The sequence below is a fragment of the Pristiophorus japonicus genome, chromosome 5 (assembly GCF_044704955.1).
Source record: "Pristiophorus japonicus isolate sPriJap1 chromosome 5, sPriJap1.hap1, whole genome shotgun sequence".
Classification (NCBI taxonomy): Eukaryota; Metazoa; Chordata; class Chondrichthyes; family Pristiophoridae; genus Pristiophorus; species Pristiophorus japonicus.
The window spans coordinates 287248833-287268016 of record NC_091981.1 but is presented as its reverse complement, the minus strand read 5'-3'; the positions used below and the strand labels follow the sequence as shown (position 1 = coordinate 287268016).

The following is a 19184-nucleotide window of genomic DNA, read 5'->3' as shown; positions in this document are numbered from 1 at the left end:
GGGGAGGGGAAGGATGGGGGGGGGAGATGGGGAGGGGAGGGAAGGATGGGGGGGGGAGATTGGGGGGGGAGATGGGGAGGGGATGGAAGGATGGGGGATGGGGAGGGGAGGGGAAGGATGGGGAGGGAAGGATGGGGGGGGGAGATGGGGAGGGGAGATGGGGAGGGCAGGGAAGGATGGGGGAGGGGAGATGGGGAGGGAGGGAAGGATGGGGGGGGGGAGATGGGGAGGGAGGGAAGGATGGGGGGGAGATGGGGAGGGAAGGATGGGGGGAGAGGGGAGGGAAGGATGGGGGAGAGGGGAGGGAAGGATGGGGGGAGAGGGGAGGGAAGGATGGGGGGAGAGGGGAGGGAAGGATGGGGGGAGAGGGGAGGGAAGGATGGGGGGAGAGGGAGGGAAGGATGGGGGGAGAGGGGAGGGAAGGATGGGGGGAGAGGGGAGGGAAGGGAAGGATGGGGGGAGAGGGGAGGGAAGGGAAGGATGGGGGGGAGGGAAGGGAAGGATGGGGGGAGGGAAGGGAAGGATGGGGGGGAGGGGAGGGAAGGATGGGGGGGGGAGGGAAGGATGGGGGGGGAGGGGAGGGAAGGATGGGGGGGGAGGGAGGGGAAGGATGGGGGGGGGAGGAGAGGGAAGGATGGGGGGGAGATGGGGAGGGGAGGGAAGGATGGGTGGGGGGAGGGAAGGATGGGTGGGGGGAGGAGAGGGAAGGATGGGTGGGGGGAGGAGAGGGAAGGATGGGGGGGGGGGAGATGGGGAGGGGAGGGAAGGATGGGGGGGAGATGGGGAGGGGAGGGAAGGATGGGGGGGGAGGAAAGGATGGGGGGGGGAGATGGGGGTGGGGAGATGGGGAGGGGATGGGGGGGGGTGGAAGGGGGGGGAGATGGGGAGGGGAGGGAAGGAAAGGATGGGGGGGGGAGATGGGAAGGGGAGAGAAGGATGGGGGGAGACGGGGTTGGAGGGAGATGGGGTGAGCGAGGGATATGGGCGGAGAGTGAGTGAGGGGGTAAGAGAGGGATGGAATGAGAGGGGGGATCGGAGAGAATGAGAGAGGGGAAGAGAGGGATGGAATGAGAGGGGGGATGGGAGAGAATGAGAGAGGGGAAGAGAGGGATGGAATGAGAGGGGGGATGGGAGAGAATGAGGGGGGAGAGAGGGATGGAATGAGAGGTGGGATGGGAGAGAATGAGAGGGGGGGAAGAGAGGGATGGGAGAGAATGAGAGGGGGGAAGAGGGGGATGGGAGAGAATGAGAGAGGGGAAGAGAGGGATGGGAGAGAATGAGAGGGGGGAAAGAGAGGGATGGGAGAGAATGAGAGGGGGGATGGGAGAGAATGAGAGGGGGGATGGGAGAGAATGAGAGGGGGGAAGAGGGGGATGGGAGAGAATGAGAGGGGGGAGAGAGGGATGGGAGAGAATGAGAGGGATGGGAGAGAATGAGAGGGATGGGAGAGAATGAGAGGGATGGGAGAGAATGAGAGGGATGGGAGAATGAGAGGGATGGGAGAGAATGAGGGGGGAAGAGAGGGATGGGAGAGAATGAGAGGGGGGAAGAGAGGGATGGGAGAGAATGAGAGGGGGGAAGAGAGGGATGGGAGAGAATGAGAGGGGGGAAAGAGAGGGATGGGAGAGAATGAGAGGGGGGAAGAGAGGGATGGGAGAGAATGAGAGGGGGGAAGAGAGGGATGGGAGAATGAGAGGGGGGAAGAGAGGGATGGGAGAGAATGAGAGGGGGGAAGAGAGGGATGGGAGAGAATGAGAGGGGGGAAGAGAGGGATGGGAGAGAATGAGAGGGGGGAAGAGGGGATGGGAGAGAATGAGAGGGGGGAAGAGAGGGATGGGAGAGAATGAGCGGGGGGAAGAGAGGGATGGGAGAGAGAGGGATGTGGGGGGGGGAGGGGAGAGCGGGGTGGGGGAGAGGAAACGGGGGAGAGGGTAGGGGGAGGGAAGAGGGATGGGGAGGGGGGAGAGAGGGATTGGGGGAGAGAGAGGGAAGGGGGAGAGCGGGGGAGAGAGGGATGGGGCGGAGAGCGGGGGAAAGAAAGATGGGGGGAGATGGGGTGGAGAGAGGGGAGGGGAGAGAAGGGATGGGGGATGGGGAGGGAGCTGGCGGGGGAGAGGGGGATGGGGAGGGAGCTGGAGGGGGGGGAGAGGGGGATGGGGAGGGAGCTGAGGGGGATGGGGAGGGAGCTGGGTGGGGGTGGGAGAGGGGGATGGGGAGGGAGCTGATGGGGATGGGGAGGGAGCTGGATGGGGGGGGGGGGGGGAGAGGGGGATGGGGAGGGAGCTGGGTCGGGGGGGAGAGGGGGATGGGGAGGGAGCTGGGTAGGGGGGGAGAGGAGGATCGGGAGGGAGCTGGGTGGGGAGGGGGATCGGGAGGGAGCTGGGTGGGGAGGGGGATCGGGAGGGAGCTGGGTGGGAGGGGGATGGGGAGGGAGCTGGGTCGGGGGGGAGAGGGGGATGGGGAGGGAGCTGGGTAGGGGGGGAGAGGGGGATCGGGAGGGAGCTGGGTGGGGGGGGAGGGGAGAGGGGGATCGGGAGGGAGTTGGGGATGGGGGGGGAGAGGGAGCTGGAGGGGGGATGTGGGGCGGGGAGAGGGAGCTGGGGCGGGGAGAGGGGGATGGGGGGGGAAGAGGAGGATGGGGGGGGGAAGAGGGGGATGGGAAGGGAGCAGGTGGGGGGAGAGGGGGTGGGGGGGGGTGGAGAGCGGGATGGGGAGGGAGGGAGGGGAGAGAGGGGGATGGGGAGGGAGCGGGGGGGTAGAGGGGGATGGGGAGGGAGCTGGGGGGGGTGCAGAGGGAGCTGGGGGCGGCTGGGGGAGGGAGGGGGCTGGTGAGGGGGAGGGGATGTGGGTTGGAGGGAGATGGGGAGGGGGGAGGTTGGGAGAGGGGGAGAGAGATGAGGGGAGCGAGGGGGAGAGAAGGTGTGAGAGGGATGGGTGGGGGGATGGGGGTAGAGAGGGATGGGGGGTGAGAGGGGGGATGGGGGGGAGAGAGGGAGGAGAGGGGGATTGGGGGGGTGAGAGGGGGATTGGGGGAGTGAGGGGGATTGGGGGGGGTGAGAGGGGGATTGGGGGGGTGAGAGGGAGGGATGGGGGGAGTGAGAGGGGGGGTGGGGGGAGAGGGAGGGATGGGGGGGAGTGAGAGAGGGGGATGGGGGGGGGAGAGAGGGATGGGGGGAGTGAGAGGGGGGGGGAAATGGGGGGGAGAGAGGGATGGGAGGAGATGGGGGGATGGAGGGGAGAGAGGGATGGGGAGGAGTGAGAGGGGGGGATGGGGGGGGAGTGAGAGGGGACGGATGGGGGGGAAGGGAGGGATGGGGGGGAGTGAGAGGGGAGGGATGGGGGGGAAGAGAGGGATGGGGGGGAGTGAGAGGGGGATGGGGGGAGATCGGGATGTGGGGGAGTGAGAGGGTGGGGGGAGTGAGAGGGTGGGGGGAGTGAGAGGGATGGATGGGGGGAGTGAGAGAGGGATGGGGGGTGAGAGGGGGGATGGGGGGGATTGGGGGGGTGAGAGGGGGATTGGGGGGGGTGAGAGGGGGATTGGGGGGGTGAGAGGGAGGGATGGGGGGGGAGTGAGAGGGGGGGTGGGGGGAGAGGGAGGGATGGGGGGGAGTGAGAGAGGGGATGGGGGGGGGAGAGAGGGATGGGGGGAGTGAGAGGGGGGGGAAATGGGGGGGGGAGAGAGGGATGGGAGGAGATGGGGGGATGGAGGGGAGAGGGATGGGGAGGAGTGAGAGGGGGGGATGGGGGGGGAGTGAGAGGGGACGGATGGGGGGGAAGGGAGGGATGGGGGGGGAGTGGGGGGAGGGATGGGGGGGAAGAGAGGGATGGGGGGGAGTGAGAGGGGGATGGGGGGAGATCGGGATGTGGGGGAGTGAGAGGGTGGGGGGAGTGAGAGGGATGGATGGGGGGAGTGAGAGAGGGATGGGGGGGAGGGGGAGTGAGAGGGATGGGGGGAGGGGCAGTGAGGGGGGGGGGATGGGTGGGGGGAGTGTGAGGGGGGGATGGGGGGGAGTGAGAGTTGGGGATGGGGGGAGTGAGAGTTGGGGATGGGGGGAGTGAGAGTTGGGGATGGGGGGGAGTGAGAGGGGTGGATGGGGGGGGAGAGGGATGGGGGCAGTGAGAGAGGGATGGGGATGGGGGGGGAGTGAGGGGAGGGATGGGGGGGGAGTGAGAGGATGGGGATGGGGGGGAGGGTGGGATGGGGGGTGTGAGAGGGGTGGATGGGGGGGGAGTGAGAGGGATGGAGGGAGTGAGAGGGAGGGATGGGGAGGAGAGGGATGGGGGATGGGCAGGAGAGAGGGATTGGGGAGGGGGGATGTGGGGGAGTGAGAGGGATGGATGAGGGCGTGAGAGGGGGGGATGGGGGGGTGAGAGGTGGGATGGGGGGGAGAGAGGGATGGGGTGGTGTGAGAGGGGTGGAGAGGGGGATGGGGGGAGAGGTGGGATGGGGGGGAAGAGAGGGATGGGGTGGAGTGAGAGGGGGATGGGGGAATGAGAGGGGTGGAGAGGGGGATGGGGGGGAGTGAGAGGGGGATGGGGGGGAGTGAGAGGGGTGGATGGGGGGGGGAGTGAGAGGGGGGAAGTGAGGGGGAGATGGGGGTTAGTGAGAGGGGGAGATGGAGGGAGAGAGGGATGGGGTGGAGATGGGGGGAGAGAGGGATGGGGGGAGAGAGGGATGGGGTGGAGATGGGGGGAGAGGGATGGAGTGGAGATGGGGGGAGAGAGGGATGGGGTAGAGATGGGGGGAGAGAGGGATGGGGTAGAGATGGGGGGAGAGGGGGAGATGGGGGGGAATGAGAGGGTTGGATGGGGGGGGAGTGAGCGGGGTGGATGGGGGGGGAGGAGGGCGGGAGGGAGATGGGGGAGAGAGGGATGGGGTGAGATGGGGGAGAGAGGGATGGGGTGAGATGGGGGAGAGAGGGATGGGGGGAGATGGGGGGGGGAGTGAGAGGGGGAGATAGGAGAGGGGGATGGGGGGGAGAGAGGGGGATGGGGGGGGAGAGGGATTGGTGGGGAAGATGAGGGGGGGAGGAGGGGGTGGGAAGTAGGGGTGGGGGGGGGAGAGAGGGATGGGGGGAGAGGGATTGTTGGGGAAGTTGAGGGGGGGGAGGAGGTGGTGGGGAGTAGGGGATGGGGGGGGGGAGAGGGATGGGTGGGAGAGAGAGAGAGAGGATGGGGAGATGGGGGTAGGAGGGGATGGGCAGATGGGAGGGGGAGGGAGAGGGAGATGGGGGGTGATGGAGATGGGGGGGGGGAAGATGGAGAGGGGACGAGAGGGATGGGGAGGATGGGGAGAGTGGGGGGAGGGAGGGAGGGATGGGGAGGGGGAGAGAGGGATGCGGGAATAGGAAAGGGAGGTGATTGGAGGGAGAGGGAAATGGGGGAGGGGGGTTAGAAAGATGGGGATAGAAGCAGAGGGTGACGGGGAGGAGGGGGAGAGATGAATGGGTTTAGAGGGAGAGAAGAGGGAATAGAAGAATATTGGGATAAGAGGGAAATAAGTGTAGGGCTAAAGATGGGGAGCGGCATGGGGTTGTCCTGTATGCTAATTAGAAATGAATCCTCGATGGGTAAATATTGTAGATTTGAGAGTGAATGTTGCACATATATTTAGTTTTGTTCAGTATGGGCTACGCAGGTATATGGAGTTAAGATACAGCCATGATTTAATTGAATGGTGGAAAAACTCGAGGGGCTAAGTGGTCTCCTCCTGTTCATATGTTCCTATATCGGATTGAGAAATAGAATCTTACAGCACAGAAGGAAACCGTTTCTCCCATCGTGCCTCGGCCAGCTCTTTGAAAGAGCAATTCAGTTAGTCGCACTCTCCCTGCTCTTTCCCCATACATGTTTCCATTTTAAGTATTTATCCATTCTCTTTTAAAAGTTAGTATTGAATCTGCTTCCCTTTCAGGCAGTACATTCCAGATCACAAGAACTCGCTTTAAAAAAAAATCTCCTTAATTCCCCTCTGATTCTTTTGCCAATTATCTTAAATTTGTGATCTCTGGTTACAGTTTTTCCTTATTTACTCATCAAAATAATTTTGATTTCTCTATTAAATTTCCCCTTAACCTTCTCTGCTCTAAGGAGGACATTCCCAGCCTCTCTGGTCTTTCCTGTGAGTTCTTCATCCCTGGTACCATTCTAGTAAAACTCCTCTGATCCCTCTCCAAGGCCTTGACATTCTTCCTAAAGTGTGGTGCCCAGAATTAGACACCATATGCCAGCTGATGCCTAACGAGTGATTTGTAAAGGTTTAGCATAACGTCTATGCAGAACGTGCCTCGGATCTGACAACAACTGTCCCAGAGCTTATCCGAATGTATTGCAGATTTCACTGGAAATATCTTGGATCGCAGCAAAAAAATGTTTGCTTTGCTTTGGTTCTCAGGCCCTGTTTGGTCCTTGTGTAAAATACTTAGCAACATATTGGAGCAGTGCATATACTTGAACACGCTCCCAAGACAATAATTATTGATTTAAATCTAGGCTCCAAATTCAAACTGTTGTTCTCTAATATATAATGACATATTTGCACATCAGTAAATATTCCTGCCTTTATGCATGTCTCACTAGTTAGTGATCAGGAGTGGGAACCCCTTTCTGCCCCTGCCCCCATCATAACTAAAGATACAGTAAGCTTACTTGCTGTGTGGGGTATGGTGGTATCGTAGTTACGTTACTGGACGAATAATTCAGAGGCCTGGGCCAATAATCTGGCACTCAAATCTGGGGAATTTAAATTCAGTAAGTTAATTAAATCTGTAATAAAAAGCTAGTATCAGTATTGGTAACCATAAAACTGCTGGATTGTCGTAAAAACCCATCTGGTTCACTAATTCCTACATTACAACAGTGACTACACTCCAAAAGTACTTCATTGGCTGTAAAGCACTTTGAGACGTCCAGTGGTCATTCTTTCATTCTTTCTTTCATTCTTTCATTCCCTTTCGGGAAGGAAATCTGCTGCCCTTACCTGGTCTGGACTATGTGACTCCAGACCCACAGCAATTTGGTTGACTCTGAACTACCCTCTGCCACTCGGTTGTGTTCAAGGCAGTGGCTCACCACCACCTTCTCAAGGGCAATTAGGGATGGGCAATAAATGCCGGCCTTGCGAGTGAATTAAAAAAAATCTACTACCCTGGTTGAGATCAGCCAACAGAATGAACTGTGGTGTGAATGGCTCAGTATCCCACCTATTTAATTTACACTCTGAGTTATCGGGGGCATTCTGCACTTCTAAAAATATTATATATTACTTCTCGGAAATTTTTTATGATTTATAAATAACTTTTTTTTTAAGTGTTGAAAATTTACAAATATCCCTGTAGAATTTGACCAGAAAAGCATTTATCATGCAATTGATTGCGAATTCCAAGGAATTCACAATTAGAAAGAGCCTGGTATTGTTGGTCGATATGGATTTTTTTGTTGTTGTCATTTGCCAAAGGTGATTGGAAAAGAAAATCTAGACAGGTAATCCTTAAAGGTGAGTTGCTGCTCTCAGATAAGGTGATAATACGGTATTGCATGTTTAGCCAGTGGAAAATGAGTTGAGAGGGTTGTTCTATGAGGAGAGATTGAGTAGATTGGGCCGATACTATCTGGAGTTTAGAAGAATGAGAGGTGATCTCATTGAAAAGTATAATATTCTTAAAGGGCTTGACAGGCTAGATGCTGAGGCTCATTCCCCTGGCTCTGGAGTCCAGAGCTTGGGATCAGTGTCTCAAGATAAGGAGCTCGCCATTTAGGACTGAGCTGAGGAGATATTTCTTCACTCAGAGGGTTGTGAATCTTTGGAATTCTCTACCCCAGCAGGTTGTGGATTCTCAGTCGTTGAGTATATTCAAGACTGGAGATGCATAACATTTTTGGACACTAAGGGAATCGAGGGATAGTGCGAGAAAGTGAAGCTGAGGTAAATCGGCCACGATCTTATTGTATGGCGGAGTAGGCTTGAGGGGCCGTTTATCCTGCTTTTATTTTTTTATGTTCTTAAAATGGTTCTTTTGGGGGCAATCAGAAACTTTATATGGCAGTGCTGCGCTGGGTATAAATGATGACGTACAAAGGGATCAGAGGCTCAAAAATTGCAAGGAAAGAATTCAGCCGGCTCCAGGATTTCTACCTCCTAGAAGATGTACATCACTAATAATTGTATGACTGAGATCTGAAATGATCTGTTCCAGTAAGAAGTAAACAAATAAATGCTTTTACAGTTGAATATAATTTCCCCCTCCCCGCCTTCCTCTGCAGGGTTTAAAGAAGACCATTTCTGCCATGGACCAGGAGCTGCCACGCACAGAGACCAGCATTAATACCCGGAATGAGCTGAAGAAAATGTTGCACCTGGAATCGCTTTACAGACAGAACAAGGTGAATAAGGATTGCACTTCATTTGCTGAATGAATGACGGGAGGTAATAAGAACATAAGGAAAAGGAGCAGGAGTAGGTCTTTTAGCCCCTCGAGCTCGCTCCGCCATTCAATAAGTTCATGGCTGATCTGATCTTAGCTGCAACTCCACTTCCCTGACTGCTCTCCATAACCCTTGACTCCCTTATCCTTCAAAAATCTGTCTATCTCCACCTTTAAATATGTTCAATGACCCAGCCTCCACAGCTCTCTAGGGCAGAGAATTCCAAAGATTCACGACCTTCTGAGAATAAATTCCTCCTCATCTCAGTTTTAAATGTGCGACCCCTTATTCTGAAACTGTGCCCCCTAGTTCTAGATTCCCTCATGAGGGGAAACATCCTCTCTGCATCTACCCTGTACAGGCCCCTCAGAATCTAACACGATTCAATAAGATCACCTCTCATTCTTCTAAACTCCAATGAGTATAGGCTCAACCTTTCTTCATAAGACAACCCCTTCATCTCTGGAATCAACCTCGTGAACCTTCTCTGAACTGCCTCCAATGCAAGTATATCCCTCCGTAAATCAGGAGACCAAAACTGTACACAGTACTCCAAGTGTGGTCTCACCAACGCCCTGTACAGTTGTAGTAAGACTTCCCTACTTTTATACTCCATCCCCCTTGCAATAAAAGGAATGAATGTCAAAACCAGTGCGATCAACGATGGCTTACAAGCACTGTCTCCATTTACAGACTGAGCTTGATGATCCAGTATTCCGTCGCAAGCTGCCTTAATGGGGTTTTGTTCCTCTGTGGACTGTATCCTGCGTCTGTACCTGTTGAATAGCAGAAAAATGCATGTTTCACTGTCCAACATTTAAAGCAAGCCTATGTGGCCTATAGGTAAGCAGACCTTGAAGCATTGTTTTTGGGTAGGTAAAACATAGAGAATCATAGAATCTTACAGCACAGAAGGAGGCCATTTGGCCCATCGTGCCTGTGCCGGCTCTTTGATAGAGCTGTTCAATTAGCCCCATTCCCCTCATCTCTTTTTCCCATAGCCCTTCAGTTTTCTCCCCTTTTGAAAGTTACTATAAATCTGCTTTCACCACCCTTTTAGGCAGTGCATTCCAGATTAGAACAAGTTGTTCTAATGTCTCCTCATATATTCCCCCTGGTTCTTTTACCGACCCTTGTATGTGTCAGTCTTGGTTAACAAATCTTGAAGTGTGCTATGGTTAGACTCCTGTAAGCTACAGAGCATTGACCTCCCAGCACGAGCATAGACTCTTGACATGGAGTAAGCCCTCATCAAATTAATTTGTCTACATGGTTTTTCACTGAGTTGAAGAACTGGAGATGGGGTTTCTGTACAACTTTCCAAGCGTGGCTGCAATATTCTATCATTCATTGTTCTAGGCTTCTTCTAGAATGCTGAACCTGTAGATGGTGATAAGCATGTCAGATTCTATTTTTTTTTCCCCCGTTGAAGTTTTCCACTCTTCTACCAGCTTTTCCAAATGTATTTGCTACCTGTTCGCCCCTACGTAAATCATGTGCGATTACCAAACTAAGCAATTGAATGGCATTCAGATTTTGTATCTCTTGTAGGTGGAAATCATTCATCGATCTTCACATTATCTAGAGAGAATTAAGCCTTTTGACGACTCACTGCATTAAGGTAGTTGATGAAGATGATTAAGTGGGGGTTGGGAGGATTCAGGAAAGAATACATTTAAAAACAGCAAGAGAAATGTCAAGGCTCTAGAACAGAGCAGAGTTTTGGGTAAAAATAAGCAGAGTGTGTCAGAAAGGGACGGGGAGAGTAAGAAAGGTAATAAGGATTTTGTGATTAAGGGAAAAATAGAAATAAGTCAAAGCTAAAGGCACTATATCTGAATGTGCAAAGCATTTGCAACAAAATAGATTGATTAATTACGCTGTTAAAAATGAATAGGTTTGACGTGGTTACAAACTGTAATAATGCTGGACTTTAATCTACATATAGACTGGGCAAACCAAATTTGCAATAATAGTGTGGAGGATGAATTCATGGAATGTATACAAGATGGTTTTCTAGATCAGTATGTTGAGGAACCAATGAGTTAACAGGCTACTTTAGATCTAGTATTGTGCAATGAGAAAGGAAGGGTTAATTAATAACCTTGTAGTAAAGGGGCCCTTAGGGAAGAGTGACCATAATATGATAGAATTTTATATTAAGTTTGAAAGTGAAATCTGAAACTAGGGTCTGAAATCTAAACAAAGCAAACTACATGGGTATGAGGGAAGAGTTAGCTGAGGTAGATTGGGAAACTACATTAAAAGGTATGATAAGAAATGGCTAGCATTTAAAGAATTAATAATTTACAACAGATATTTATTCCTTTTTTAAGGCACAGAAACCCCACAGGAAAAGTGGCACAACCGTGGCTAACGAGAAGTTAAAGATAGTATTAGATCAAAGGAAGAGGCTTATAATGTTGCCAAAAAGAGCAGTTAGCCAGAGGATTGGGAAGATTTTAGAATTCAGCAAAGAAGGACCAAGAAATTGATTAAAAAAAAAGGGAAAATAGAATTTGAGAAACTAGCGAGAGACATAAAAACAGACTGTAAAAGCATCTTTAGCTATTTAAAAAGGAAAAGATTAGCAAAAGTAAATGTGGATCGCCTGCAGGCTGAGACAGGAGAAATTATAATAGGGAATAAGGAAATGGAAGAGAAATTAAACAAATACTTTGTGTCTGTCTTCACGGAAGAAGATGGAAAAAAACTCCTGGAAATAATAGAGAACCAAGGGTCTAGCGAGAATGAAGAACTGAAAGAAATTAGTATTAGTAAAAAAAAATGGTGCTGAGAAATTAATGGCACTGTAAGCCAATAAATCCCCTGGACCTGATCGTCTACATCCTTGAGTTTTGAAAGAGGTGGCTATAGAGTTCGTGGATGCATTGATAGTCATCTTCTAAAATTGTACAGATTCTAGAACGGTACCCGCAGATTGGAAAGTAGCTAATGTAACCCCACTATTTAAGAAAGGAGGGAGAGAGAAAACGGGGAACTACAGACCAGTTAGCCTGACATCAGTATTAGGGAAAACGCTAGAATCTATTATTCAGGACATGGTAACAGGGCACTTAGAAAAGAATAATAAGATTGGGCAAAGTCAACATGGATTTATGAAAAGGAAATCATGTTTGACAAATCTGTTATTTTGAGGTTGTAACTAGCAGAATAGATAAGGGGGAACCAGTGGATGTGGTGTATTTGAATTTTCAGAAGGCATTCGATAAGGTGCCACATGAGGTTATTGAACAAAATTAGGGCTCATGGGATTGAGGATTGGTAAACTGACAGAAAACAGAGAGTTGGAATAAACAGGTCATTTTCGGATTGGCAGAACATAAGAAATAGGAACAGGAGTAGGCCATTCGGCCCCTCGAGCTTGCTTCGCCATTCAATAAGATCATGGCTGATCTTGGATATATTACATTACATATGTAACTTGTGGGGCACCAGTGCTCAGGTCTCAGCTATTCACAATCTATATCAATGATTTGGATGAGAACACCAAATGTAATATGTCCAAGTTTGTTAATGATGCAAAGCTAGGTTGAATGTAAGTTGTGAGGAGGATGCAGAGAGACTTCAAGGGGATAGAGACAGGCTAAGTAAGTGGGCAAGAACATGGCAAATGGAATATAACGTGGAGAAATGTGAAGTTATCCACTTTGGTAGGAACAATAGAAAAGTAGAGTATTTTTTAAATGGTGAGAGATTGGGAAATGTTGGTGTTCAGAGGGATGTGGGTGTCCTTGTACATGAATCACTGAAAGTTATCATGCGTGTACAGCAAGCAATTAAGAAAGCAAATGGTATGTTGACCTTAATTACAAGAGGATTTGAGTATAAGAGTAACAATGTCTTATTGCAATTATGTAGAACACAAGAAATAGAAGCAGGAGTGGGCCATTTGGCCCCTCGAGCTTGCTCTGCCATTTAATAAGATCATGGCTGATCTGATCATGACTCAGTTCCACTTCCCTGCCTGCTCCGCATAACACTTTATTCTCTTATCGCTCAAAAATCTGTCTATCTCCGCCTTAAATATATTCAATGGCCCAGCCTCCACAGCTCTCTGGGGCAGAGAATTCCACAGATTTACAACCCTCAGAGAAGAAATTCCTCCTCATCTCAGTTTTAAATTGGCGGCCCATTATTCTGAGACTATGTCCCCTAGTTTTAGTTTCCCCCATGAGTGGAAATATACTCTCTGCAACCAACTTGTCGCGCCTTCTCATGTTTTGTTTTGATAAGATCACCTTTCATTCTTCTGAACTCCAATGAGTATAGACCCAACCTACTCAACTTATCTTCATAAGTCAACCCCCTCATCTCCAGAATCAACCTGTGAACCTTCTCTGAACAGCCTCCAATGCAAGTATATCCTTCCTTAAAAATGGAGACCAAAACTACGCAGTACTCTAGGTGTGGCCTCACCATTACCCTGCACAGTTGCAGCAGAACTTCCCTACTTTTATACTCTATCCCCCTTGCAATAAAGGCCAACATTCCATTTGCCTTCCTGATTACTTGCTGTACCTGCATATGAACTTTTTGTGTTTCATGCACAAGGACCCCCAGGTCTCTCTGTACTGAAGCACTTTGTAATTTTTCTCCATTTAAATTATAATTTGCTTTTCTATTTCTTCTGCTAAAATGGATAACCTCATATTTTCCTACATTATGCTCCATCTGCCAAATGTTTGGCCATTCACTTAGCCTGTCTATATCCCTTTGCGGAATTTTTGTGTCCTCCTCACAACTTGCTTTCCCTCACATCTTTGTATCATCAGCAAACTTGGCTACATTACACTTGGTCCCTTCATCCAAGTCATTAATATAGAAACATAGAAAATAGGTGCAGGAGTAGGCCATTCAGCCCTTCTAGCCTGCACCGCCATTCAATGAGTTCATGGCTTAACATGCAACTTCAGTACCCCCTTCCTGCTTTCTCGCCATACCCCTTGATCCCCCTAGTAGTAAGACTTCATCTAATTCCCTTTTGAATATATTTAGTGAATTGGCCTCAACTACTTTCTGTGGTAGAGAATTCCACAGGTTCACCACTCTCTGGGTGAAGAAGTTTCTCCTCATCTCAGTCCTAAATGGCTTACCTCTTATCCTTAGACTGTGACCCCTGATTCTGGACTTCCCCAACATTGGGAACATTCTTCCTGCATCTAACCTGTCTAAATCCATCAGAATTTTAAACGTTTCTATGAGGTCTCCTTTCATTCTTCTGAACTCCAGTGAATACAAGCCCAGTTGATCCAGTCTTTCTTGATAGGTCAGTCCCACCATCCCGGAAATCAGTCTGGTGAATCTTCGCTGCACTCCCTCAATAGCAAGAATGTCCTTCCTCAAGTTAGGAGACCAAAACTGTACACAATACTCCAGGTGGGGCCTCACCAAGGCCCTGTACAACTGTAGCAACACCTCCCTGCCCCTGTACTCAAAACCCCTCGCTATGAAGGCCAACATGCCATTTGCTTTCTTAACCGCCTGCTGTACCTGCATGCCAACCTTCAATGACTGATGTACCATGACACCCAGGTCTCCCCTTTTCCTAATCTGTCACCATTCAGATAATAGTCTGTCTCTCTGTTTTTACCACCAAAGTCGATAACCTCACATTTATCCACATTATACTTCATCTGCCATGCATTTGTCCACTCACCTAACCTATCCAAGTCACTCTGCAGCCTCATAGCATCCTCCTCGCAGCTCACACTGCCACCCAACTTAGTGTCATCCGCAAATTTGGAGATACTACATTTAATCCCCTCGTCTAAATCATTAATGTACAATGTAAACAGCTGGGGCCCCAGCACAGAACCTTGCGGTACCCCACTAGTCACTGCCTGCCATTCTGAAAAGTACCCATTTACTCCTACTCTTTGCTTCCTGTCTGACAACCAGTTCTCAATCCACGCCAGCACACTACCTCCAATCCCATGTGCTTTAACTTTGCACATTAATCTCTTGTGTGGGAACTTGTCGAAAGCCTTCTGAAAGTCCAAATATACCACATCAACTGGTTCTCCCTTGTCCACTTTACTGGAAACATCCTCAAAAAATTCCAGAAGATTTGTCAAGCATGATTTCCCTTTCACAAATCCATGCTGACTTGGACCTATCATGTCACCTCTTTCCAAATGTGCTGCTATGACATCCTTAACAATTGATTCCATCATTTTACTCACTACTGAGGTCAGGCTGACCGGTCTATAATTCCCTGTTTTCTCTCTTCCCTCCTTTTTTAAAAAGTGGGGTTACATTGGCTACCCTCCACTCGATAGGAACTGATCCAGAGTCAATGGAATGTTGGAAAATGACTGTCAATGCATCTGCTATTTCCAAGGCCACCTCCTTAAGTACTCTGGGATGCAGTCCATCAGGCCCTGGGGATTTATCAGCCTTCAATCCCATCAATTTCCCCAACACAATTTCCCGACTAATAAAGATTTCCCTCAGTTCCTCCTCCTTACTAACCCTCTGACCCCTTTTATATCCGGAAGGTTGTTTGTGTCTTCCTTAGTGAATACCGAACCAAAGTACTTGTTCAATTGGTCTGCCATTTCTTTGTTCCCCGTTATGACTTCCCCTGATTCTGACCTACATTTGTCTTTACTAACCTTTTTCTCTTTACATATCTATAGAAACTTTTGCAATCCGTCTTACTGTTCGCTGCAAGCTTCTTCTCGTACTCCATTTTCCCTGCACCAATCAAACCCTTTGTCCTCCTCTGCTGAGTTCTAAATTTCTCCCAGTCCCCGGGTTTGCTGCTATTTCTGGCCAATTTGTATGCCACTTCCTTGGCTTTAATACTATCCCTGATTTCCCTTGATAGCCACAGTTGAGCCACCTTCCCTTTTTTATTTTTACGCCAGACAGGAATGTACAATTGTTGTAGTTCATCCATGCGGTCTCTCAATGCCCATCCACAGTCAACCCCTTAAGTATCATTCGCCAATCTATCCTAGCCAATTCACGCCTCATACCTTCAAAGTTACCCTTCTTTAAGTTCTGGACCATGGTCTCTGAATTAACTGTTTCATTCTCCATCCTAATGCAGAATTCCACCATATTATGGTCACTCTTCCCCAAGGGGCCTCGCACAATGAGATTGCTAATTAGTCCTCTCTCATTACACAACACCCAGTCTAAGATGGCCTCCCCCCTAGTTGGTTCCTCGACATATTGGTCTAGAAAACCATCCCTTATGCACTCCAGGAAATCCTCCTCCACCGTATTGCTTCCAGTTTGGCTAGCCCAATCTATGTGCATATTAAAGTCACCCATGATAACTGCTGCACCTTTATTGCATGCACCCCTAATTTCCTGTTTGATGCCCTCCCCAACATCACTACTACTGTTTGGAGGTCTGTACACAACTCCCACTAATGTTTTTTGCCCTTTGGTGTTCTGCAGCTCTACCCATATAGATTCCACATCATCCAAGCTAATGTCTTTCCTAACTATTGCATTAATCTCCTCTTTAATCAGCAATGCTACCCCACCTCCTTTTCCTTTTATTCTATCCTTCCTGAATGTTGAATACCCCTGGATGTTGAGTTCCCAGCCCTGATCATCCTGGAGCCACGTCTCCGTAATCCCAATCACATCATATTTGTTAACATTTATTTTCAGAGTTAATTCATCCACCTTATTGCAGATACTCCTTGCATTAAGACACAAAGCCTTCAGGCTTGTTTTTTTTAACACCCTTTGTCCTTTTAGAATTTTGCTGTACAGTGGCCCTTTTTGTTCTTTGCCTTGGGTTTCTCTGCCCTCCACTTTTCCTCATCTCCTTTCTGTCTTTTGCTTCTGCCTCCTTTTTTGTTTCCCTCTGTCTCCCTGCATTGGTTCCCATCCCCCTGCCATATTAGTTTAATATAGATTGTAAATAGTTGAGCCCCCAGCACAAATCCCTGTGGCACCCCAACTGGAAAATGACCCGTTTATCCTGACTCTCTTTTTTCTGTTAGCTAGTGAATCCTCAATCCATGTTAATATATTGCCTCCAACTCCGTGAACTTTTATCTTGTGCAGTAACTTTTTGTGTGGCACTTTATCGAATGCCTTCTGGAAATCCAAATACACCACATCCACTGGTTCCCCCTCATCCATCCTGCTTGTTACATCCTCGAAGAACTCCAGCAAATTTGTCAAACATGATTTCCCTTTCATAAAACCATGCTGACTCGGCTCGATTAAATTATGCTTTTCCAAATGTCCTGCTACTGCTTCCTTAATAATGGGATAAAACATTTTCCCAATGTTAGACGAAATGGTCTATCATTTCCTGCTTTTTGTCTAACTCCTTTTTTAAATAGGGGCGTTACATTTGCGGTTTTCCAATCTGCTGGGACCTCCCCAGAATCCAGGGTATTTTGGTAGATTACAACCTATGCATCCACTATCTCAGCAGCCACCTATTTTAAGACCTTAGGATGCAAGCCATCAGGTCCAGGAGACTTTCCTGCCTTTAGTCCCATTATTTTACCAAGTACTACTACTTCAGTGATAATGATTGTATTACGTTCCTCCCTCCCTATAGCCCCTTGATTATCCCCTTTTGGGATGTTTTTAGTGTCTTCTACTGCCAAGACTGATACAAAATATTTGTTCAAAGTCTCTGCCATTTCCCTGTTCCCCATTATTAATTCCCCAGTCTTATCCTCTAGGGGACCAACCTTTACTTTAGCTACTCTTTTCCTTTTTATGTATCTGTAGAAACTCTTACTATCTGTTTTTATATTTTGTGCTAGTTTACTTTTATAATCTATCATCCCTCTCTTTTTTTTTTAGTCGTTCTTTGCTGGCTTTTAAAAGTTTCCCAATCCTCTGGCCTCCACTAGCCTTGGCCACGTCCGGTAGTTCGGCGGCCATCGGCGGCACTTTGTGTTGCACTTGGGTGGGCGGAGGCCTTGCTGAAAATTGGCCCCCTCGAGTTTAGAAGAATGAGAATTGATCTCATTGAAACATACAAAATTCTTTCAGGCCTTGACAAGGTAGAGGCAGGGAGGATGTTTCCCCTGGCTGGGGAGTCTAGAACCAGGGGTCACAGTCTCAGAATAAGGAGTCGGCCATTTAGGACTGAGATGAGGCGAAATTTTTGGAATTCTCTACCCCAGAGGGGTATGGAGAGTCAGTCGTTGAGCATATTCAAGACAGAGATATAGATTTTTGGATATCGGGGGATGTAAGGATAGTGCAGGAAAGTGGAGTTGAGGTAGAAGATCAGCCATGATCTTATTAAATGGCGGAACAGGCTCAAGGGGCCGAATGGCCCACTGCTGCTCATATTTCTTGAGTTCCAAGCGCACTTTCTTGGGGCACCTTTAATGTAGCAAAAATCAACCCAAGGCACTTCACAGGAGTGTTATCAGACAAAATGTGAGACTGAGCCATGTTAGAAGATATTGGGACAGGTGACCAAAGCTTAGTCAAAGAGGTAAGTTTTAAGGAGCGTCTTAAAAGACGAGGGAGATGCGGAGAGATTTAGGGAGGGAATTCCAGAGCTTGGGACTTGGGCAACTGAAGACATGGCCGCCAGTGGAGGGGTGAGGTGTAATCGGGGATGCACAAGAGGCCAGAATTGGAGGGACATGCATCAGCTGAATACTATTTCTGCATTACTTATTGTAGGAAATCAATAAATATTTTACTTTGCAGTGATAATTCTTGGCGTCCAGCCTTATTGACCATTGGGCAGATATATATATTTTTAAAAACTGTTTTGCAGGCTCAGGTGATGCCTCTAAAGACGATGCTTGAGATAATCACCAAATACTTCCTGGACAATTCTGAGAACACAAAGAATACGCTGCGGGATAATTTTCGAACGCCAGCTATAGTAAGCCAGCGAGCCAAAGGAGTGCGCTTTGACAGTACCTTCGTAAATATCTACGACCTCTCTGATGAGGATGGGGGCGGAGGATTTCACGACTTGAATAAAACAGAGGCTTGCAGGTACAATAAGTCCACTATTGGTGCGTGACCATTGCTTTATAATATGGAAAAGTGGCCTTGTGGCAAAGGGGCAGCTAACGAGAGGTTGGCAATGATCAAATGCTGATACCAGAACTGAGAAGATTGAACAGAATAAGAACATAAGAAATAGGAGCAGGCATAGGCCATTTGGCTCCTCGAGCCTGTTCCGCCATTTAATAAGATCATGGCTGATCTGATCATGAACTCAGCTCCACTTCCCTGCCCGCTCCCCATAACCCTTTACTCCCTTATCAGTCAAAAATCTGTCCATCTCCGCCTTAAATATATTCAATGACACAGTCTCCACAGCTCTCTGGGGTAGAGAATTCCACAGATACACAACCCTCTGAGAAAATAAATTTCTCCTCATCTCAGTTTTAAATGGGCGGCCCCTTATTGTAATTTTCCCCAATGCAATTTTTTTGGCGTACTTGAAGAGTTACTCCCGATTTTTTGGGGCCGAAGTATGCCAACAAAAAATATTCTAAGTTTCCCCGTTGGATTTCTTTATTTTAGCGTGGCGTAACCCGACCTTTAGTTTTGGGGGTGGAGCCTTGGTTTGTGCCAAAAAGATCGGGCTGCCAAGGTAACCAGGGCCACAATGCGAGCTGAGGCTGCAAAGTGAAGCAGACAGCCAGCTCCCAACACATGAAAAGAATTGAAAAACACATAGCAGCAATTTATACCCCAACCTCACCCGAAGGGCTTGCCAGTCCAGACCTATTCTTGGTACCCATTCTCCCCATCCACCTCCCCCTGGT

At 49.3% G+C, this 19184-nt stretch overlaps 1 protein-coding gene across 1 annotated transcript in view; it reads left to right on the top strand.

The window, feature by feature from the left end:
- mindy4 (MINDY lysine 48 deubiquitinase 4) overlaps positions 1–19184 on the top strand; it is a 278164-nt gene that overhangs the window by 40666 nt on the left and 218314 nt on the right. Inside the window, exons 2-3 of the mRNA XM_070881748.1 lie at positions 8263–8382; positions 18176–18402. Of these exons, the coding sequence (XP_070737849.1) occupies positions 8287–8382; positions 18176–18402 (323 nt within the window). The 5' untranslated portion in view covers positions 8263–8286. The remainder of the gene's footprint in view (positions 1–8262; positions 8383–18175; positions 18403–19184) is intronic.